Genomic DNA, 24,457 nt, shown 5'->3' on the forward strand with positions numbered 1-24,457 from the left:
GTCCTTTATGCATAATTTTGAGGATTTCCATATCCTGATTAATGTCAGTAAACTTGTGATTGTAGTCGTGCAAGTGTTGTCCAACTGCTGAAAATTTATTATATTTCAGAGTATTGACATGTTCTAAGTACCGTATACTAAAGCTCCTTTCAGTCTGGCCAACATAAGAAAAATTAGAGCTGATGCATTTTATTCTATATACTCTTGATTTTGAAAAGTTATTAATAGTAGTAGAGTTATGTAAGGTTGTTCCATTATTATTATTATTATTATTATTTATTTTTTTTTTTTTATTTCTTTTAATAGAGTTTCTTGCTTCTTAGCTAATACAGTTGAACTGCAAAATTCCACCCCCTCTGAATGTATACTACTACTGTACTTGGACCTCCATGCGCAACAATCATAATCATTCAAGATTCTTTAAACAGAACAGCCTTTATAACACCATTCATCGCATTCACATGAACTGAATGTATAGTTTTGTACATACAACCCAAATGTTTTAATATCATGAGAAGACACCTTGATTTTGTCTGTTAATCTTTGAACGGACTACAGCGTATTTAAAGAGCCAGTTTCGATTGCATTTCTATGTGTTAACTGCAACCTATGGTTTTTTTATTATCAAAAGCAGCTTTTAATATATTGCACCAACTTTTTACGAACCTCTATCAAAAAGGAACTCTTTAAAAGCAAGATTCTTTATACAGAAGAGCCTTTTCTAACATCACGTATCACATTCACATGAACTGAATGTATAATTTTGTGTACACAACTCAAACATTTTGATATCTTAAGAAGACACCTTGGCTTTGGACCACTTGAACTTCGAACGCACTGTGACTTATTTGGAGAGCCAACTTCAGTAGCATTTCTATGCGTGAACTGCGACCAGCATTTTATGAATATCTATAAAAAAACAACTTTTTAACATAGAGCAGCAATCCAGCATTTTAGGAACATCTATTAAAAGGATCTCTTTAATGTACTGCAACAAAAATCTTTAACATTACCTTATTTCTCATATGGTATGTACATATCATTTTTAATATTATCGACACTACACTGTATCTTCCATTGCTTAAACGTTTTACAGAAATTATTTTATTCAACCAGCCTTAAAATTCAATCATTGTACGTACAGTTTTTTAACACCATTGCGTTGTTACATTGTTTATTTTGTTTGATACATTTGTATAATTTGCGTCATGGTTGATGATGACCTACGATTTAGGTCGAAACTAGTCCCTGAATAAAAGTATATCATTTATAATTTGTATTGAAAAGGTGGACTTTAAATATAAAATATTTAACTGCTATTGTAATTCACAGTTCAATATGGACCAATACTCATGAAATTCTTATCCTTTAAAAATTCTGATTAGTCTTCATTTTGTGTCTAGATTTAATTTTCCTGTTCTTAATTAACTTTATTCTAATGTTTTCAGTAGGTATAGTTGTGCATGAGTTACTTATTTTTCGAACTCAGAGATACTGAAGTTAATAATATTTTTATTTCTAATTTCTTTTGCAGGTGAACAACGTGTACTTCATCAGCCGCTGCTCAGTTAAAACTGCCAATAAACAATTCAGTAACCTAAGAAATGATTACGAGCTGTCATTCACATCAGACACGCAAGTTATTCCATGTCATGATGATTCCTCAGACCTTCCATCTCTGTCATTCAGCTTCACTCCTCTTCAGAAATTGGCTGAGATCGATCCAAACAATGTTGTTGGTAAGATGTGTTTTTATTTTAATCAATCTTTCAGTTCCTTGAGTGTGATTAATTTATTCGTGACAGTGTAGTTCACACTTGCATACCGATTCGTATACCTGTTTCTGTCTCAGCAGATTTAGTGGGGAGTACAGTACTCATTGTGCAGTTCCAGCAGTTACGGTGTATGTTGTGACTATTGGTTTTGTTGGTGGCAATATCGGGACATACAACAGCATGGAAGTAACTTCTAAAACCATCTGTATTGGTGGGAAAAACTTGATGAGTGTTCAAATATCTGTAGTTTCATCAACTTTCTTAATGATTGTCAGATGAATTAATGCTGCTGAAGAGATCGGGACTGTCTTTCGAGGTAGTGTTGACAAGAGAGTCTGTCTTTATTTCTTCTGGATGTGTTATCAACTCTCCACCTTCTGCTTTCAGCAGCTTTGTATAAACTCTTTCTTTCCTTTTACTTTGTATAATTCCATCCATCATTCTTTTGCTGCCAGCTCCATCCATTTCCATCTTTTGTGTAAACTCTTCCCAATTTATCTTACATTTCTTATACAGTAGGAGTCCGCTATAACGAGTACTACATATAACGAGAACGTTATAGCGACAATTTCTTTCTGTCCCTTCAGAATTCCTATATTAAACTGTGTATCGTCCTTAGGTTACAGCGAGAGCCCTATCACTGACGCATCCGTTATTACAAGTGGTTAAGCGCGCGCAAATTTTTCCATTTCCTATATTTATGCACCCCAGAGATTATATTGCAAGTGATCGATTACCTTCGGTATATGATATAGATGTTGATTCCCATAAGGAATCTGAAATATTTGTTCCGAATGAGTAAATTTATAATACCAATATAAATGGTACGTTATTGGACATTATAAATTTTCCCGCTAACTCATTCCTGGTTGCCAGCGTTTCGCCCTCGTGTGCTAGGCTGGGCTCATCAGTTGGTACCTAGCACACCTACCAAGACGCTGGCTCGTGCATGTCATGGAGGCCACTGCATAGGCTAATTGCAGCCACCGGCAGTGCCAATGCACTATGAGAGACTTTGTCTCATTATCAAAAATTGATGCCTGCTTGGCCATCAGATGATATAGATGTTGATTCCCATAAGGAATCTGAAATATTTGTTCCGAATGAGTAAATTTATAATACCAATATAAATGGTCCGTTATTGGACATTATAAATTTTCCAGCTAACTCATTCCTGGTTGCCAGCGTTTCGCCCTCATGTGCTAGGCTGGGCTCATCAGTTGGTACCTAGCACACCTACGAAGATGCTGGCTAGTGCATATCATGGAGGCCACTGCATAGGCTAATTGCAGCCACTGGCAGTGCCAATGCACTATGAGAGACTTTGTCTCATTATCAAAAATTGATGCCTGCTTGGCCATCAGATGATATAGATGTTGATTCCCATAAGGAATCTGAAATATTTGTTCAGAATGAGTAAATTTATAATACCAATATAAATGGTCCATTATTGGTATAGTTTTCTCGCTATGTCCACTAGCGAGTTCTCTCGTCGACATTCAAAGGCGATGTCAGAGTCGATTAGTAATACCCGTCGACTGGTGTTCCGTAAAAAGTTTGAAATGAAAGAGTGCATATTTTTGCAATAAATGCGTAAATAACGTGTCCGATAATGGTTGTTAAATCGTTAATAGTAAAGGCTGACTAAACGACCGCTTAATTTTAAGGCTAAATACTGCAATTAAGTAAGAATGGGATACACCTCGAGATATGGCAGAGTGCATAATTGATTTCAGAGGTTAGTTCATATTTTCTCGCGTCTGGTTAAATTACGGAAAAGCTGTTATAAAAATTTATAGCGCGAAGGTTATCATTTCTCTACTGGCGCTTTAAGTGTTTTTTCATGATGCATATACGGTTAGGTTAGGTGGAACTGTTTGAAAAAGAAAACTGAAGTGTTTGCCATAGAAGCCACTGGAGTGATACCGTATTTCTCCGAATCCAAGACTACGGTTTTTTTTCACAGAATCTCATGCAAAAACTCAAGGGCTGTCTTGCAATCGCGGCCTAGCATTCAACTACCATAGTAACTACGCTGCTTCTTTTCTTGCCCCCAGCACGCGCATGCACACACAAAACTCGTTGACAAGTTAAGTGTAAGAGAGGGCCGTGAGCCCTAACTTTGCCACATACAAAGGCATAAAATAAATAAATAAACAATAAACGACTGCCTCTTTATTATACATCGCAAGCCGCGACAACCGGTTGTGCAGTGCCTGTGTGTAACGTCACTGGATCTCGGGAAATAGTGCAGAGAGAATGGCGTTCAATTAGCCTCTACAAAAACGTTTCTCAAATCGGCAGAATGGGATCAAAACATCCGAGCCTTCGAATTCTTAGAAAGGCCGGCTACTCAGTGGCAGAGTTATATCTCGTCTATTGTACTTGACGCTTAGTAAAATTAAGTTTGATAGGCAGCAGGAATATATTCGTGATGGATAGTCGTATTGCAAAGATACGCAGAAAAGGTATGGTTTTGCCGGCAAATTTTCAACTGGTTCTTGTCGATATTATGATGCCAATTTTAAGTTAATGGTTATTAAACACTCGGAAATGTAGAATAATTGTGCAGCCGCAAGAAAATACGGCATAGGCCTAACTAAAGCCAATATTTGGCGTTTGCGTGAAGACCAAGAGCTAAAAAAAATGCGTACTGTACAAAAAATGCATTCAGTGGTCTGCAACAAGGACGCTTTAAAGAAGTCAAAGATGAAATAGTGAGGTATGTGCACGAAAAATGCAAGGGCGGAATGGCCATACCGTGGCGCAGTAAACTCGTTTGTTGACTTTCAACGTCCGCTATTAGGCCTATACATCGCTAGCCAGCAAGTGAGACGTGCGTGTAGCGGTAGCCGGTTATATCTGACGCTGAGCAGAAGTAAGTTTTATAGACAGCAAGAATAATTTCCTGATGGATCTTCGTATTGTAAAGATGCATGGAATAGGTATTGCCGGCAAATTTTCAACGGGTTTTCTTCGGTATTATGATGCCAATTTTAAGTTAATGGTCGTTAAACCCGCGGAAATAAAGAATAATAGTGCACCCACAAAAAAAGGCATGACGAAAGCCAATGTTCGGCATCTAAAAATAGTCTAAAAATGCGCGATCGTAACATGCAACAGAGGCATTCATATGATTTTACAAAGCACTTTTTTGAGCTTGATTTAATTTTTTAGGAAAAAATGGGGTTCGTCTTGTTTTCGGAAAAATACGGTACTATATTTTTTCAGAATGAAATTAATCATACACTTTCACATATCGGAATTTGAAAAATAACAAATAAGTAAGCCATAGTGTGGATATCATTTGCGGAAACGCAAGTATGTGTGTGCGTTTTTTCTGGCTTTTATAAAAAATCGGATATAACGGCAATCCGCTATAGCGAGTAAATGTTTCACTGTTATGAATTCTCGCTATAAGGGACTTTTACTGTATTTCCTTTTATTGCCAAGATTTTTTAATTTATTTTTAATCTCTGTTCTATTCTTGCCATGCTTTCTTTTCTTTCACAGTTTCTCTCACATCTTCATTCCACCATGGTAACTCCTTTTCTTTCAATACCATCGATGTTCTACCTCAGGCACACACTTACAAATGCCCTTTTAAAGTTGGACCATTCATCTTCCACATTTCCTACTGGAATTTTTTGTTTGTCTCTGTAGAAATTCTTCCTGTACTTTGGTAACTTTTAATTTCCTCACTTTTATTTTACTATCTCTTACCTCCTTTAAAGCCGGCCCCGCGGTGTAATGGTAGCATGCCTGCTTCTTACCCAGAGGCCCCAGGTTAAATTCTTGGCCAGGACATGGATTTTAATCGGGATATGAGGGTTGGTTCAAGATCCACTCAGCCAATGTGATTATTATTGTGAGATAGGGGCCCTGGTCTAGAAAGCTCGGAATAACGGCTGAGGGGATTCGTTCTCACTTAGTTTACAAAAGGAGTATATTTATTATCCCACCTGTTCAATACAATTAATTGAATTTAACTAAGTGAGATCGCTATTTTCAGTACGGAACAAAAATGAGAGTGATGGTTTGTATTGAGGGGGTTCGTGCCGACCACATGACACCTTGTAATCTGCAGGCTTTCAGGCTGGGCATTGGTCGCTTGGTAGTCCATGGCCCTTCAGGGCTGTTGCATGGCATGGGGTTTGGTTTGGTTTGATTTATTTCCTTCAGTTTTTCATATTTTCCCCACTCTCATTTTTGCTATCACAACTCTATGAGCTCATTCGAATGCTTCTTCTTGGTAAAGTTGTTATATATCCATAGACTGGCCAGTAATCAGTTATTGATATTATTCTTTTGTCACCCCAACCATATCTTGTAATTTTCCTGCTGTTTTTCTTTTTTTCTTCAGAAACCACATGTTGCCAACAATTATTCTATTTCTCTCACAAAACTAGTTTCTGTCCTTCATTCCATTTGGTCCAGTTTTTTCTACCTTTCCTTGTCTATCATTTGCCACCTGTGCATTTAAGTCTCCCATTATAATCACTTCCACACCAGTTATCTCCTTTTCTAGCTTTTCCAGTAATTCTTCAATGTACTCCTTGTTCCTTGTCTGTGGTCCATCTTTGAAGTCTTTCACTTCATTCCTCATTCTCAGTATAATTTTCATTATCCTGTTCCTGATGTACTCTGCCATATCCACATACTCCTCCAGTTGTTTTGAAATTATCAGCCCCACTCAATTTTTTGCCTCTCGGCTGCGACTCATTCTCTTATTTCTTTTCCGCTTCCATTCAACTTCGCTCAACCCCATCATTTCTATACCCTCTTTCTCCATAAAATGCATCACTTCTTCCCTTCCTATCAGGGTCATAAAGTCAATTATCACTATCTTCATGATGTTGTCTACTGGTCGCCCATATTTTACAGCACCCAGGGAACTGTGTTTCGCTTGTAAGTTTAGAAGTTCCGTCCTCATGTTTTGGCTATTATTACGATGGGATCATCACTCTGAGGCATTTTGTACCTACTGCCTGTTGTGCCTTTAGGCCTCTTCTCAAGAGTACAGATGCCTTTTGCAACCCCTTCACTGAAATACAGACCTCGTTGAGAGGAGAAAGTTCTTCGGTTTTATCTACTACAGGAACTGGGGTCCTTTTCTGCAATCTAAACTGTTGATTGATTGAATTGTAAAAAGCTTCAAGTACAGTAAAACCTCGTTAAGACGTTTCTGCAGGGGACAAGAAAAATGAATGTGTTAAGCGAGAAAACGTACTACTGTATATACAAATAAAAACTATCCAACAGGGATATGGAAACACTAAATACAATTTTTTCCCTACATGAGGGCATTTTATGTTGTGTATCCGCGAGTTCAGTGAAAACTATATCTGACCATTTCTAAAAATTAGAGGAAAGTGTTAAAAAGTATGAAAAACGCAAGAGAACAAATATGAAAAATCTTTTCTGCTGGGGCTTATAAAATAAGAAGTGCACTGAAAGGATTGAAAAACACCAAACAACAAATACGAAAACATATGCACGGGGGCCAATAAAAATATCCAAGTATTATTGCAGCTCACACTCTTTCTAAAACAAATGTTAGTAGAATCCTTTTATTTTGGAGCAGTGTGTTATTAAACATTATTTTCTGGGCGCACTCTTAGACAATGAATTGGGTGTTACACAGGTCCATGTGCGACCAGAAGGAATCAGGAGGATTGACTTTGACTGCCATTTTGAAAACTTTGACCAATAGTCGAATGATCGAGTCAAAACTCAAAGGTGCGAGTTCGACATTCGCAACCCCTGCACGCTTAAAGATGCGGATGCCAGTTGACTTTCTGAAAAATTTTAATTTTGTCTTCATTAGTAAGGAATTTCACGTATCCATAACTAGGCTATCTCAAGACTAATATGCATCACACTAGTCAATTTCACGTGATTATGTTCCTAATCCTGATATAGGCTACCGTATCACGCAACAAAATTTACTGTACTACTCAACACAAAAGAAATTTGTAACTTCTGAATGGAATGCGAAATACAAGCACACGTAGGCTCACTTTTTTCGTAATCACGCAACTGTGGCGATGGCTCTTACCCGAGTTGTAAATCACGTTTCTTTCACAAGGGATAACAAATAACATTTTCAGGGCTAGGAAAAATGTGATCGTACTCGTAGTACGCAGTAATATCGAAAATTCGTTATGCTATAGGTACAGTATGTTTGTGTGTTCATAATCCAGGTATAGGTTACAGTATCATGCGACAAATATTTGCTACACTTCACTGCACCACTCAACACAAAATAAATTTCTAACTTCTGAATGGAATGCAAAATACAAGAGAAATAGACTGTGTTTTTCAGTATACTTGCCGCTAACCGGCAAGCAAAACTGAACGTTCCTGAGGCTAACGGCTTGCTCTTCGAACGTGCAAATTATCCTGTGAAGTTCTGGAATTTAAGGCCTTTTCCTGTAATCATGCAACTGTGGTGACAGATCTTACGTAAGTTGGAAATCACGTTTGTTTTACAGGCGATGACAAAAAACATTTTTAAGGCTAGGAAAAATGTGATCATACTATGCGGTGATAGCAAATATTTGTGACGCAATAAGTGAGGTATTTTTCTATAGATTTGATACGGTGAGAATCGAGACTTCAAATTTGTGACTTGCTAAGTGGGAAAACATGTTAATGAGGAACACACTAACGTGGTTTTACTGAGCTTGGGAAGCAAACATTTGCAGGATTAGACATAGAGATCAGTAAAAGGATACTTAGGGAAATGTATTTTACCAGAGTGGGAGGAACTTGATCTGGAAGAATAGAGTACCAAGGAAGCACAAAGAATTGATGTATAAGATGCATTATTGTCCCAGAATGTTGGCTGGCAGGTTAGAAGATGTGGTAGTATACAATTTGTAATCACTAGATTTCATGGCAAAAGCCTGGATTCAATTCCAAATCTTTCACAGTGCTCATTTTGCATGAGGGCATCTAATCTGACCTAATCTGCAGCATACTGTGTCAAATCATAGTTGCAGAAAGGTTCATGCCTGTTGCAGAGCTCCGGCATCAAGCCAACATTGTTAATGAAACTGTATGGTCAGTTATGGCTATGCGGGCAAGGTGGCGGTCATCCCATGCTGTGGTCATATTGCGATGTCCGATGGCTGCTTGTCGCCGAGTACAACCCTCTTCTATCCAATGCTGCCACACATGCGTTACTGAAGTAGCAGCATGCTCTGTGTGAGCTGAAATGTGACGGCATGACAAACCCCCTTTCCGGAGATAGATCATTCTGCCCCATTTGAACTCACTGATATTGCACCCTTTGACATTAACGATGCATACTAGCACTTACTTCCACATTTCCATCTTATTTGGCACCTCTTTACTTATTACACTTGGTGTAGCACAGAACTTATTGGTCACACCACAAGACAGGACCCTACGGGGCTTACATTTACCCCTTCTCTCTGCAGTCCTAATCACTTATTGCTGGCACACTGTTCCACACATCCACCGAGTTTGGATTCATTCAGGCTATTCTTTTATAGTGTTGCAATTTTCACAAATGTTAATGTATAGTTGGGATTTTATTTTGATCTGTTGCTAAAAAAACAATTTGGGGTTGTGGGAGAGATCTTAATCTTTTAAAGAGAATGGCCTGTTTGCTAAGCAGTTGGTTACAAAACATTGTTTTAAATTGTCAAAAGTAAAGCTGCATCTGTTGTCTCTTAAAATTCGTGTTTACTCACTGAAATTCCGCTCAACTTCATAAGAAGTTATAGGGACCATTCTAACCTTGCAACGTCTTCAGGTGATAAATCCAAATCTAATTCAACACTTAATACTGGATTGGTGGCTAGCACTATGTTTAATTTCGCTTTTGCAACTTCCCCAGCTTTTCCACTGCAGCAGTTGAGACATTCATTTACTTCCCTTACAGTGACAGGGCTTTTGGGTGGAGTAATATCTTGCTTTTCTTGCTGTTGTAATGCATGAGAAGTTTGTTTGGATGTAAGCTATGTCATTTTTCTCTGTTTCGTCTCCAACAACTAACTTTGTTGATTCATTTGAAGCAGTGTTGTCGAGAGTCTAAAACATTAACTCATTCTTGATGATTTCACTGTTAATTGCATAGAATGCTACTGCCTCTAACCAAATTCCCCTTCGAGTTATAATGGGTTTGGATGGCTGTGGCATATCAGGGTGCATACGTCTCACAATCTGAATCCTACTAGGAACCTTCAAGAAACTTTCTTCATTGAAGATATTAAAAGGTTCACTTTATGGTAGCTAGCTTGAATAAGTTCTGCACACTGATGAAGGGCATGGGCTGTGCAAGTGAAGTGAATCCTCTTGGGATATATTACTTTCAATGCTTCACCAGTTTTGTATATATACAGAGCTACAACATTCAGAAACGCTAAGCCATTTTCATATCTAATACCATTCAGCAATAGAATTGCCATGGCATCATCGAACAATTTGGCTATGCTCTTGTTGCTCTGTTAATAGGCTCACCAATCGTTAAACCGATGACAACATTCACAATCATTCGTCATGCGCTGTCTGCCATCTCGTCAAGTGATGCCCATATTAGAGTGTCTTGGGTAGATTTCTTTATTTCTTCCAGCATTTCTTCGTAGATGAATGGTACATAGTTCTTCCTTATTGTTGATTGGTCTGCTTTACTCCAGGAACTTCTTGAGGCATGGGTTGTTTAACTTGCAGAGTGGTATATCTGCACCGATAAGGGCTTGACAAAGGTCCTTATGAAATTCACTCTTTGCATTCAGTTAAATATCTCATGGAAAATTCTATTTCTTCCTTTCATTTTAACTTATTGTTGGCCTTGTGTTTTTCTGTCAAAATGTGTTGTTTGCTCCAGTAATCTGATAACTAGACATGGTTTTCTGGCTGGCATTACAAAAAACTATCTTTACCCTGTGTTGATAGTCCTTCATTTGGAAAATCACATACATACAAATATGAACAAATATATAAATGTCACTAAAGGTGCACTCAAAGCTCATATATGACTGTTGATTGTTTTCAAAATACTGAATAGAACAGGTTAACCTAATTGGCTCTTAGGGTCTGCTAATTGCCTGCTCTGCTCAGGTATAAGGGCTTCTATTATCAAGGGGGTTGACTGATAAAACCAAAGCGGAGGCCAAGCAATAACCAAAAGAATTGTCACACCACACATCTTGTTTTCAAAATTCAAGAATCCAGCTTTGAAATACTGATGCTAATAAAATAAATGATTATCTGACAAGAGTAACTTTGAAACCATAAAATATGGAACATATTTAAAATAAAACGTGCAGTTATGTAAATATCCATAAGTTTTATAAAATATGTAATACCCCAAAATATGGTAAAATATGGAAAATCAAATTTGTCTTACACTAAGTGGCCAAAAGTCATGGGAAGGGGGGTGCCCCATTACAAGTAATATTGCAAATCCGTATTGAAAGTACATACATATATTGAAAGTATCTTATAATAAATGTAAGAAATTTATTTCACTTCCACCTATTCAATACAATTCAAAGTGTTGACGTTTGAGTTAAAACATTATTAAAATGAGAGTTGGGACATGTTTCGCCCTTTCCTATGGGGCCGGAGGTGCCTTACTAAAAGTTTGTTCAAGACAACCACCGATATTTATATTTAAATCTCAACACAAGCTATCAATTCGAAACCCAACCGGCCGTGTGGCATTCGGCCGGTCTTTGTACCTCCAGTGGTATTGGCCCCATGCCTGTTTGACTGATGTTTGATGTTGAATATTTACTTTAAAGTTCTGTTGGTGGGAAAGCGTTGTTCTACATTTCAAATTGAAAGCTAAGTACGATAAAACTCATAGTTGGCATCAACTCAAGTCTTAAGCGGTCCACTTTGATGTTATACCGGTAATCAACTGAAGAAATTAAAATATCGTTCCGCGGGTGGTCACTTCCTCTTTCCTCTTCTCCTTCATGGTTCCTGTTCTGAACCAAGTAGTTAATGCAAGAGGCTTTTATGTAACATGTATAACATCAAAGAGACCACTTAGGACTTGTGTTGACTCAAGAGTATAGGAGCATTACGGTTTATATTTCATGACTACTTAGAAAATGGCTCTGTAGTTCCAATTTTTCTTTTTCTGTTTTCTTTAGATGTTATTGGTGTTTGTAAGAGTGCCAATGATGTCCAGACCCTCATCGCCAGATCTACAAACAGAGAGCTCAAGAAACGAGAGGTCCTAATTGTTGACGAGTCTAACGTTGGAGTAAGTTATCTCCCCTGTAACCATGTTAAGCAAGTAATACAGTGCTTATCGAATAAATCAGTATTAATAAAGGAAACATGAACATGCCTGCCAACTGCATCTTCTTCTTATGTGCCATGTCCTCACAGAAAATTGGTGATCAGTGGCATAATCACTTGTTTGTTGATAGCTTTTCTGAATAGAGTAAACTTCGTTACCCCAAACCACCGGCTCAGGTTGCCGAGCCACGATGTTCTACTTCATCCCGGACTACGTTTACCATTAATTTTCTCTTGGAGTATTACTCGTGGAAGGTGGTGTTTATTGTTCCGCTTCATATGACCAAGTATTCTAGCTTCTTTCTGTTGATGGTAGTGAGAATTTCTGGTACTTTGTTCGTACGGTCCAAAACTTCTTTATTGGTCATTTTAGCTGTCCAGTTTATCTTCAGCATCTTTCACTAAATCCACATTTCAAATGCTTGCACTCTCTTGCACATGGTCCCAGTTAGTGTCCATGCCTTCAACGCCGTGTAGTAGGATGCTGAAAATGTAGCACCGGAGTAGTCGTGTCCGTGAAGTAATGGAAAGGCTTGCCAGAAGGTTTTAAGTTTCTGAAAAGAAGTTCTGGCCTGCTAAATTCTGCATCAGGAGCAAGGTCCCTGTCGTCATTAAAGTGACATCCCAGGTATTTAAATGTTGCCACTCTCGTGATCTTTTCCTGCTCTGAGACTAACCCAAAATATCATCTTCCTTTCTACTTACAGCCACCCAATGCATTTATTTACATTCAACCTCAAGCCCATGAGTTGCTGGCTTCATTGACAATATTGAATAGTTCCTGTAGATCCTGGAGAATGGTTGCAACTAGGACATAGCATACCTGATGTTATTTATGATAACTCCTTGAGTCTTTCCACAAAGAGCATCTCAAAAGATCTTTTCTGAATAGATGTTGAAAAGTGAAGTGTATTGATTGGGTTGACCATTAAACCTAATAAAGTGGAACCTCAATTCTCCGTTTTTGGAGGGACTGCGAAAAAAAATCGTACAAGACGGGAAAACGGAAAATCCGGGAACAAATGAACCATCAACAATTTGGTTAAATTTCACAAAAAATGAAATATGTATTATTATAATCTTATAAACACTCCTAAACCAAACCAAACCAAACTACAGTCCCAATGGACCTTCTGCCTACCAAGCGACCGCTCTCATCCCAAAAGCCTGCAGATTACGAGGTTACACATGGTCAGTATGACGAGTCCTCTCGGCTGTTATTCCTGGCTCTCTAGACCGAGGTCCCCATCTCACCATTCAATAGTTCCTCAATTAAAGGTAATCATAGAATGAGTGAACCTGGAATCAGCCCTCATATGCAGATAAAAATATGTGAACTGTCCGAGAATCGAACCCGTGCAGTCCAGGTGAGAGGCAGACAAGTTAGATCGCGGGGTCGGCCTCAAACATTAATTACCGATACGCGACTTAAAAATCTCGAAACTTTTCATTCACTTTTACCGGAGAAACTTCATAAGTTTCCCATGAAAACTTCTTTGAATTCAGCAACTTTGATCAGCCAAACTTCGAAAAATCAAATACCAGTAACGCCAAGCCAAACAACAATCAACCACAAGTAGTTTTAATTCTCTAATCTAATAAAATAAAGCACATTAGATACAATAGCGCCCAACATAATGGCGAAATCCCTTTTTTTAATCCTCCATTTTAATTTGGTCACCGGTGCCGGTATACAGTTCATAGTCAGTTGATGGAAATCGTGTTCCGAGTAAATGAGACCTACATCGACTTTTAAAGGTTATGTTGAACTCGAGAATGTAGTTTTGAATGTAAATATTGATTCTCAAAAATTCTGCCTGTCACTAATCATAATCAAATTGGAAAGAGAAAAAATATCATCAAAACTTCAGAAATTACTCAGAAATTACTGTTATTCGTGACCTTGAGCTCAACCGGAAAGCACGCTCGCTGTTCAAGACGGTACGAGTGCGAAATGCTGGAAACTTTTTAAATGTAATGTGCGCAAATAAAACGACAGCGGTTTTTATAACATTTTAACACAAAAACATGAAATTCCCAGCCTTATATTAGGACAAAAACAGTAATAGGCAATCCCAAAACCTTCCATGGCTTTATGTATGTAAGGTGCAACATCTGTTCTGGTCTCGATAACATAATCGTATATGATGATATTAAAATACTAAAGTTGTGTTAAGAGTTGCAGTTTCTGCCTGAAAGCCCAGTGGCTATACAATGCCCTGAGGGAAGTGCCGGAAACCTGTTCGGCGATACAATTGAAAAAAGTAAAAAATATAAACATCTAACCCTGGACGTAATGTAGACGTTTTACAAGTACGAACATTTGATGTAACTCGTTCCATCTTCAAATAGAGCTGTTGAAATGCACTTGTCTCCTTCCAATTTTGTGGCAGAGGATTCTGTAAACAATACCACCCGAATACGATGCTAAGATGGTCCCTTATACAAGTGCACCACCGATCGCTTTTCCAGTATAGTAGGTACTTCCTCTAATTATCGCAATGACGGGACGTCAACACCAAGATCCGTAAGTATGCCATAGCCTTCCTTTTGTGAGAAACAGTTTCTTGAAAAACGCGTGATCGAGGATTTAGCATTGATGGGACTGAAATTTCTGGACGGCGATCCGGGAAATCGTTTCTTCGAGTGACGGATAATACAGGATTTTTACAATGTGATTTAATTGGGATGCTCACGGGACCACGTAATTTGAACGGAGAATACGGGAAAACGTAGTTTCGAGGTTCTACTGTTTACTAGTTCTTAATTAAGGCATATCAATATGGACCTATATGATGAAATTTGTAAATTGAATGCAGCCTTGGCAAATTCCTTTCATAATTGACACTTCTTCCGAGACATGACCATCAACTCTTATGCCAGCACACTGGTTCCAATAGAGATTACCAATAATACGGATATCCCGCCCATCAAGCCCTAATTCTTAAAGAATGTTCATGAGTTTGTTATGTTGGACTGTATCAAAAGCTTTTTTGTAGTCTATGAAACAAGCTGAAGCATCAACACTAACATCCCGGCACCGTTGGATTAATACCTGCAAACTGAATATTGCCTCTAGTACCAAAGCCATTTTTGAAGCCAGACTTTGAGGTTCCGATATTCTCTTCACCTTTATGACGAATTCTCGAATGAAAGACCTTTAGAAATATTTTCAGAACATGGCTTAACCAAACTAATACTTCTATATTCTTTGCAGAATTTTGCACTGGCTTTCTTAGGCAACATTACAAACGTCGATTTGGGCCAGTCGTGAGGAATAGTTCTACTTCGGTAAATACAGTTGAATAGATCGATCAATAATGAAAGGGATTTTTCTTTCACAGTCAGTTTCAATGTGTCAGCACACATCTCATCAGAGCCATTCTCCACTGTTCTTACGGTACACTGCACATCTGCACGTGTATATCCATACAGTCATCTGCCCAAGCACCATCATCCGCATTTCTGTGGTCCATGAAGAGATTTTATACGTATTCCTTCCATTGTTTCAATTTTTCTTCTGTGCTAGATAATGCCATTTTGTTAAAGAGGACCTACTACCCTTGTTGTATGCACCAGTTACTTGTTAAAACGTTTTTGTACATGTTGAAGAAAATCATATTTTCAATCCCGTAATTCTATTTTGTTGCATTCCTCGGAGAGTTGTTCTTTTGCATTCCGTATTTTTTGTCATATTAACTTGTGCAGAGTTTTGTAATTTACAGGATCTTTGTTCTTAAAGACCTTCTGGTGTCCATCAGCTTAAGAATTTCTCTATCATCCAGGGCATCTTTTCCTCCTCCCCCCCCCCCCCCCCCCCCCCGGTATCTTTTAATTTTACTTATGTCATTAATTGCAGATTTGATATGATTCCAGTGCTCAATCTTGAAGTTTTTGAATCTGTCTTACTAAAGCTCCCCTTTAAATGGCATTTGTTCAGTCTGAGATTCATAGAAGCAAACAGTAGGTTATGGTTTGAGTTGTTGAGTTGATATCAGCACATTTGATAGTTTCTGAACTGTTTCTTAATTGTAGATACTGAGCTCGATAGCTGCAGTCGCTTAAGTGCGGCCAGTATCCAGTAATCGGGAGATAGTGGGTTCGAGCCCCACTGTCGGCAGCCCTGAAGATGGTTTTCCGTGGTTTCCCATTTTCACACCAGGCAAATGCCGGGGCTGTACCTTAATTAAGGCCACGGCCGCTTCCTTCCAATTCTTAGGCCTTTCCTATCCCATCGTTGCCATAAGACATATCTGTGTCGGTGCGACGTAAAGCAAATAGCAAAAAAAAAAATGAAAAAAATAATAATTGTAGGTAATCAACCAAGTTCCTAACTCTGCTATCAGCATTTGAGGTCCACCTGTAGAGGTGACATGGAGGTAGCAGGAAATATGTGTTTTCTTTAATAAGGTCCTCCTCCTGGCACATCTGGACCAATCGATCACCTCTAGGATTGCTTGCTCCTAACCTATAGTCACAGACTACATCAGCCTGTCGGCCATGACTGACTTTAGCTTTGAAATCACCCGTCACAATGTTTATCTCAAATGATTTGATGTATGACAGGGCTGTTTCAATTTTGATATAAAAATCTTCTACATCAACATCTGATGCATCACATGTTGCAGCCTATACTTTGATGATATTTACCAAAATTGTTCGTGCATTAAGCAACATGTAATATAAAACATGAAACGTTTTGCTGCTTCGCTGATGTGATTATTTTACAACTATTCATACTTCCATAAAATTGTGCCAAGGATCCAACACATTGTTGATCATTTTTCTCAAAGGGTGGTGGTCAGTGCTGCAAGGTCCTCCAATGGTGTGTTAAATCATCATCGTCATCATCATCATCATTTTCATTTCCCCTAACGAGTTGCAGCTGGGTTGGGGCATATATGGTACTTCTCCACCTTCCTCTCTCCTTCCATCAATCTTCTGCAGTTGTTTCATTCCAGGTTCCTTCTTATACTAATCTTGATCAAGTCCATCCATATTGCTCTGGATGTCCCACTTGCTCTGTTTCCTTAAAACTAAGTCTCGGTCATCTGTTTTGGTACCGGTATTCTCGTTACATGTCCAAACCATCTTTCAAGGGAACTATTTGGATTGGAGCAGACATATTTCAATGAAAGATGGATGAATGATTAACATGTCCTAAATTTAATGGTGAATAATGAACTGCGAATTCACTGGTAGTCTTTGGTTAATTGCTGAAAAATAGCAGGGCAGCTCAGAACGGCACAGCGCACAGCAGTTCGCTGATAATGTTGAGTGACTTTATGTATGTCTCAGTCTGTGGCAGTGACTCTTTAAGGGCAGATGAAGGGACAGTGTTGAAAACTGATAGTGATCAGGAAGGAAAAAAGCATTTCTCCGAAAGATTTGGTTTCAACAAGGACTTTACAGCAGATACTTTAATTGCACTCAGAAGTTCTGTATATATACTTAGGAACCATACCTATAGACCTTAAAAGCACTGTTCCTTAATGAATTACCATATTTTCTCACGAAATTAACACACTTTTTTGACGAAAAATACAAGCAAGAAATTTGGATGCGTAAATTATTTGAGGAATTCAGACATTTTAAAAAATATTTACAATTCATTTGCGTTTATGGTCATTTGGCGTAAAATTCCGGCGTGAGATTTTTTTCTGGAAAGTTAAATAGGGTACATCAGGTAAGTTGGACTCGTGGGTTTGAAGCACTGACACAAGAAAATGTTCTCCCCGTTACGAGTTGACAGTATGACCTGAAGTGAAATAAACATGAATTAATAAAAGTACAATTCATGTACCGTACCTGCCAACCCTTCCGATTTAACCGAGAGCTTTTCTTTTTTAACTCTTTTCAGATTTTTTATTTCTTCCTATTTTAGACCAATGTAATCTCCAGTACACTCAATACTCTTCCCCTAGGATAAAGGATAAATTCTTATGTGCTTGTGTAATTTACGCAAATTCTTTTTCAACTGTATTTATTTGATGCTTTATTTCGCGAGTATATAATCCGTCACCTTTGTGTATCGTGTTTCCTGCTTACCACAGCAGCGTGTGTTCTTTACAGCTGGGGATTCGGGACGGAAATCGCCCCACAAGCAAGAGAGGCTAGCGCGCGCTAGCGACTCTGATAATCGGGACGAAAGAATGAGTTTGTTATTGTGCTGTTCACGCTTTAACTTCGTTTCTGTGAAGTCACATTTGTGATTTAGAAAAATAAATCTAAGATTGAAGTTAATTACACCCGCCTTTTGCCGTGATGATGTGCAAATAAGCTGGGCAAAACAAATCATCCTATTAGAATGTTTCCTAAGAAACCTTTTAAGTTTCGACTATTATCTCTGCATGTAGTATTATATAGCATGCATAATACATACAGGGTGCGGAAGAAATACCTGACGAATTTCAAACGTAAATAACTCGGCAATGCAACAAGCCGTTTAAAGATTTATTGCACAGTTTGAAAGAGTAGTGTTTGCCATTTGCGTCACATACACACTAGGTTTTGAAATTAATGACATCCAAATGCCGACCGTCCTCTCTGATGCTCCTCTGAAGCCTCTCCTTGAAGTTCCGCAAGACTCGCTTCAGCATGTCTTGTGGTATTGCCTTGATTTCTTCATGGATGGCAGCTTTCAGGTCATGTAGTGTTCACGGCTTATTCGGAAGACGCGATCCTTCAAATATCCCCAGAGAAAGAAATCGCACGGGGCGAGGTCAGGGGAACGGGCTGGCCATGGAACATCACCCCATAAGGAGATGAGACGTCCTGGAAACATCTCTCTGAGGAGACCTATCAACGCCCTGGCTGTGTGTGCAGTGGCACCATTTTGTTGGGACCACTCAGCAGGATTCCCTAAGTCGATGAGTGTCGGCTGCAGGAAGTTGCGTAACAGCTGTACGTAACGATCCGAGGTTACTGTTACAGTTCTGTCCTCCTCTTCAAAAAAGTAATGGCCTACAATTCTGAAATCAGCTACAGAGCACCAAACAGTAACACGGTCGCTGTGGAGAGTTCGCTCGTGGATCTGTTGAGGATTGTTGCGGACCCATACTGAAAATTTTGTTTATTAACATAGCCTGACAAATCACTTGCCAGGACACTGGTGTCAGCTGCTACAGCTTCTAGGATATTCTCACAACACGCTCTGCAGTTGGCCCAATCACGTTCACTGAGTTTCTGAACACCCACTATTTTGTACAGATGGAACTTCAGGTCTGCGTGTAAAATCCTCCTTACGGTGCGATCCGAGAGTCCCAGAGCACGTGAATGCTTACGCACCGAACGTTGAGGAGATCGCATAACGGTGTGTCCCACTGCGCGGACGGTCTCTGGTGTTCAGACGCTACGAGGCCTACCAGGCGACTTTGTTTTCACACTCAAACTACTTTTCCTCAAACTGTTCACCCATAACAAAATGGTGTTCCTGCTCGGAACTTTCTCATGTCGACCTAAGCCGAAGTGTCTGCGAAACAAACGCTGTTTTGTAGTAACATAGTCGGCGTTTTTGAAATAAGTATCACGAAACCTCGGTGTTCACCACTCCACGCCATGCTAGCGACTGGCTGGTTGACTGACTAGCCCGGACAAGACGATGCACGTGTTCGCCAAGGCCAAGACTGCGTGCACCACGACAATAACACCTGTTTGAAATCTGTGACCAATATGACCTTTCGTCCAATCTTGCTCCAATCTACTGCATATGACATGTTGCGTTGCTGAGTTCTTTACGTCTGATATTCATCAGGTTTTTCTGCCGCACCCTGTAGTAGTAGTAGTAGTTAATAAAAGGCAGATGGTAACTTGTTTCAAGTAATTGGACTTTACACTATGGACTTGATATTATAAAAATGCAATTAATATTTCCACTGCACATGATGTAAAAAAAACAACTGCATCGCTGTCTGCACGCCGTCATATGTAACAATAGACCATTAAGCTTTTCACTGCTGCGATCGAATATACTCGAGCTGGACTTTGCACCGCCAGTGCTGCGGTCGAAAATACTCTATCTGCCTTATGACTGTGTTATATGCTTCTTCTATCAACTAATCAACTTAAAACTAAGTAGTTTATATTTTTTCTTTGGGTAGTTCTGCAGGAAAACGTTCATCTTTTGTCACAGTTGTAAACATTGTCTTTGAGTGATGGCTGCCGTGTATGAACGTAAGATGCGTCCCGAGGAAATGTTACATGTTTGGAGGAGACTGAGTCCGATGTGGATTTTGACAGTCACTGTAGTGATGTTGAAGATTATTAGTAAAGTGATAGGGAGTGATAATATTGACCTAGGCCTGCCCACATGGTCGGACGACGAGTTTCCGCTGAAGGCGCATGTATTTCAATCACCAAACTAGCTATGTCAAATAATAATTTGACTCCTGAATGCCCTGAAATGGATTATTTTGAGGTATTTGTGAATGAAAGAATGTTGGTGAGGGTAGTGGACCAAGCAAACAGATTTTATAAACACACAGTTAATGCTAAGTTCCACTCTACTTTTATCAGTATCGTTTGAATAATTTAATCTTTCTGCTGATAATCATGTGTATGGCTTGGTATTGTGTGTAAATAGAGTAGGTACAGCCCATAATGCAAATGAAAATTTCTAAACATCCTCCTAATGAACGAAATTTTTGCCACCTCGTGTGGAATAAACCCCTGGATCCCAAACATGAACTTGTCTCCAGCACTGTAGGAACTAACTGGGGAGTTAACATATAGTCTCACAATATTATTCTGTAGTTATTGCTTGTATTTTATATTCAAATTGACGATAATATTTTAATTGAAGAATTTCATTTTTAAGTCCATATTGAACCGAGAATAATAGATAAGAAAATTTAAAAATCCACCTTTTCAATACTAATATTAAACTAAATAAGTTATAACATTTACTTGGAACTAGTTTCGATGCTGGTGAGCGTCATCTTCAGCCAAATATGAGAACAGGCAATCGTAAATATATATATCATTATATCAGTGCACATATAAACACTCTTAATATGGGACTTATGATGCCCCTAAAAATATCTTGCGAATAAAACTTCACGTAATTACAATTTCAACATTTTGAAGTCACAATTAGAACGACACTTAACACAACATATTCTTGTTTCAAGTATATCAAGAATAATTTTAATGTTTATAAAGAAGCTTTATACTTTTTTCATCATTTCTGCTTCTTATAATAATTTCGTGTGGCTATTTCTAGCCGAGTGCAGCCTTGTAAGGCAGACCCTCCGACGAGGGTGGGCGACATCTGCCATGTGTAGGTAACTGCGTGTTATTGTGGTGGAGGACAGTGTTGTGTGTGGTGTGTGAGTTGCAGGGATGTTGGGGACAGCACAAACACCCAGCCCCCGGGCCATTGGAATTAACCAATGAAGGTTAAAATACCCGACCCAGCCGGGAATCGAACCCGGGACCCTCTGAACCGAAAGCCAGTACACTGGCCATTCAGCCAACGAGTCGGACATTTCTGCTTCTGATCAATTGTGACAAGACCTTTTATTTAAATTGAGAACCTACTCTAAGTAGAACTCAGGACTTTCAAGATTCCATCTTGAGTAAAATAATTGTTGTTCGACTTTTGTATAACATTTCATTTATGACAAGACTTTTGAGAATCTTACAGTTCTGAGTCAAACTCAATACTTTCAAAGTTGTAACTTGAGTGAAAAGAATTATGTTGTGTTGAGTGTCGTTCTAATCGTGACTTCAAGCTTTTGAAATTGTGATTATTTGAAATTTTATTATCCAGATACTTTTAGGGGCATCATAAGTCCCATATTAACCCATATCTGCCCAAATTATTTTTCTGTGGAATATTGCGATATATTTCGTAATTACAGATGTTTGTAACCTAAATGAAAGGCTTATGATGATTTTAGGTTTCATTAACATATTATCGCAGAGATTTACCGTGTCGACATGTGTCGACAGTGAGCATGAACGGGTAGGGTAAGAGACATGCTCAAAAAAGGAACTTTTCTTCTCATTTTAAGCTTATATGAATGTAATAATTAATCAGTTAGTGAATGATAGTCACATAAGTGTTGAATAAGCAGAAAATATTTAAAAAACATGATTCAAAACATAAATGAGGAACAGTTTTGTCTCAATTTAGAATGCATACTGTTTCAAAACAAAAGGACAATATTCGTATGTTTATAGTACTTGTTATACACACAATACCAAATTTTGAGCAAGTATGATCACTCTGAAAATAGCAAAAAGGAAAACTACTAGTAGAATTTCAAAACAGTTTAGTCTGCGTTTTGAGGTTACACTCTGCTTCTCTTCATCCAGTCTGGCTTAGCGTGAGTGAAATGACTCGAAGCAAAGGACGTGGCGGCCAATGTTACATTTTTGCACTGTTTCCTGGCAGCTTTACCACAGTGAGCGCACCGCACTTGCTTCCCTCTTGTTTCGAGGTAGTGGGATACCCCATCGGAACGCACTTCTGGCAACACACGTGAAGATACTTTCGTACTCGGTCTTCATGCGTTAGGACGCCTAGCGGCACGAGATAGGATATATGTCCTAACGATGTAGCGTGTGAAGCCGAGAAGGTCTAAATTGGGGTCAAACGGTAAATTTGCCATGCATTGTCCATGGAGACGTTCAGAAGGAACACAATTAGAGGCCAGTACCTTTTCTTGTTTTTGTTGCTGATGTGGTAACAAGATACATTTTGATCCAATAGATCGACGCTCCGCATGTGCATATTATGCAGAATTATACATGCTGGCTGAATTACTGTTATGTATTTCATTTCAGCATTACCATTGTACCATTTTCACTTATTTTTGTACACACTAGTTCAGCATCAGCCCGGAGTTGATTACCAGAGAGTCTGTAAATATCTCCACAAGACTCATCATCATCGCTATCCCCGTCACTATGGAAAGCATTTTCAGGTTCTGTGTATATATTAGCATCTAGGATGTTTTGTGATTCCTCTAGGATGATTACGATCTGCTCAACGGTCACTCTGAGAAGAATAAATGAAAATTGTACAGTATATCAGTACTGAGGCAGTCCCATTCGCGCCCACTGTCGACATATGTCGACGTGGAAATTTTTTGCTCTGCTAGACAAAAGCAACTATAAATCAGCCATAAATGAATTCAAAACCTGTTAAAGGCATGTTTCGTTATTACGTTTACCACAACAGTCCGATCTTACTTTCAACTGTAACAATATTATAAGAAAATATTACTCACCGCGACGGAAGCGTCATCCTCTTGAGTGTATACAGAATGATATTTCATACGCAGCCACGATATAAGGCGCGAAAACGAGTGATTCTTGTTTTCGTGCTGTGCAGTAAGTATCAAACTATGAACTGTAAACAATGCACCTCAAAAATATTATTCAGGTTTACCGATATAAGATCGACAATATTCAGATATTAACGTCGACAAATGTCGACAGTGGGCACATATGGGTTAAGGGTGTTGGTATGTGCATTGATAGGATTGCCTGTTCTCATATTTGGCACTAGTTCCAAGTAAATGTTATAACTTATTTAGTTTAATATTAGTATTGAAATGGTGGATTTTTAATTTTACTTATATTTCCTGAGGTTGTTGGTTGAAATAATCCAGCACTGGGGTCGCACAAGCCTGTACAAGGATCCACCGGCGAAAAGGTTAAATTCCATTACGAGCTTCAGTGAAGTTGTATTGAAATCATTGCTCATTTTAACTATGATTTCACACAATATTTAACCATGTTTAATTTGACGGATGTACCGATCTCAGTCAATGTTATAATGTTGTACTAATCAAAAACCTTACTGGCAATAGTGCGGCATGTCTTTGTTATTATATAAATACCCCTGTAATAATAGTTTCAATGTCTACTATATGTTTCCAGGTTATTTAAAAGTTTTTTTCTGAAACCTTTTCACATAATAGCTGCTCCCCATGTTTTGCGACCGGAAAATTGCCATGGAAAGTGTGACCGATTTACAAATAAATACAGTATAGATGGACCACCGCCGTCTCAATCCTATATACTGCCTGCTCTATGCTATGCGGTTAACGTGCTTCTCAGCGTGAGCTCTTAGTGTCACGAACCTCCGCTAGGGGTGCCAGCTAACGCACCCAACTTATCTCCGTACCCACGTTATTGTGTTCCAGTGCGTTTGCATCGAGCATTTATGTGTGTGTCCCTGGTTGTAAAATAATTAATTGTTGTGTTCTTCTCTGTATATGAAAGCAGGAAATCCAAATTCTTCAGGTGTGAGGATTCCTGTTATCCACCCAAGTAAAGAACTCTGGGAAAATTGGCTTAACCCTATATCAAGGCAAGGATAAACAAAGGGTAATCAGTGGATTCCATCCGATTATTCCCGTGTTTTAAGCCTGAATTTTAGAGATGGA

At 38.7% G+C, this 24,457-nt stretch overlaps 1 protein-coding gene across 3 annotated transcripts in view; it reads left to right on the plus strand.

Moving 5' to 3' along the window:
- RPA1 (replication protein A 70) overlaps nucleotides 1–24,457 on the plus strand; it is a 126,073-nt gene that overhangs the window by 60,158 nt on the left and 41,458 nt on the right. For all 3 annotated transcript variants that reach the window (XM_067144813.2, XM_067144815.2, XM_067144814.2), the window contains exons 7-8: nucleotides 1,535–1,739; nucleotides 11,909–12,021. In XM_067144813.2, coding sequence (XP_067000914.2) covers nucleotides 1,535–1,739; nucleotides 11,909–12,021 — 318 coding nt within the window. The remainder of the gene's footprint in view (nucleotides 1–1,534; nucleotides 1,740–11,908; nucleotides 12,022–24,457) is intronic.

This window comes from Anabrus simplex, chromosome 1 (assembly GCF_040414725.1).
Source record: "Anabrus simplex isolate iqAnaSimp1 chromosome 1, ASM4041472v1, whole genome shotgun sequence".
Taxonomy (NCBI): Eukaryota; Metazoa; Arthropoda; class Insecta; order Orthoptera; family Tettigoniidae; genus Anabrus; species Anabrus simplex.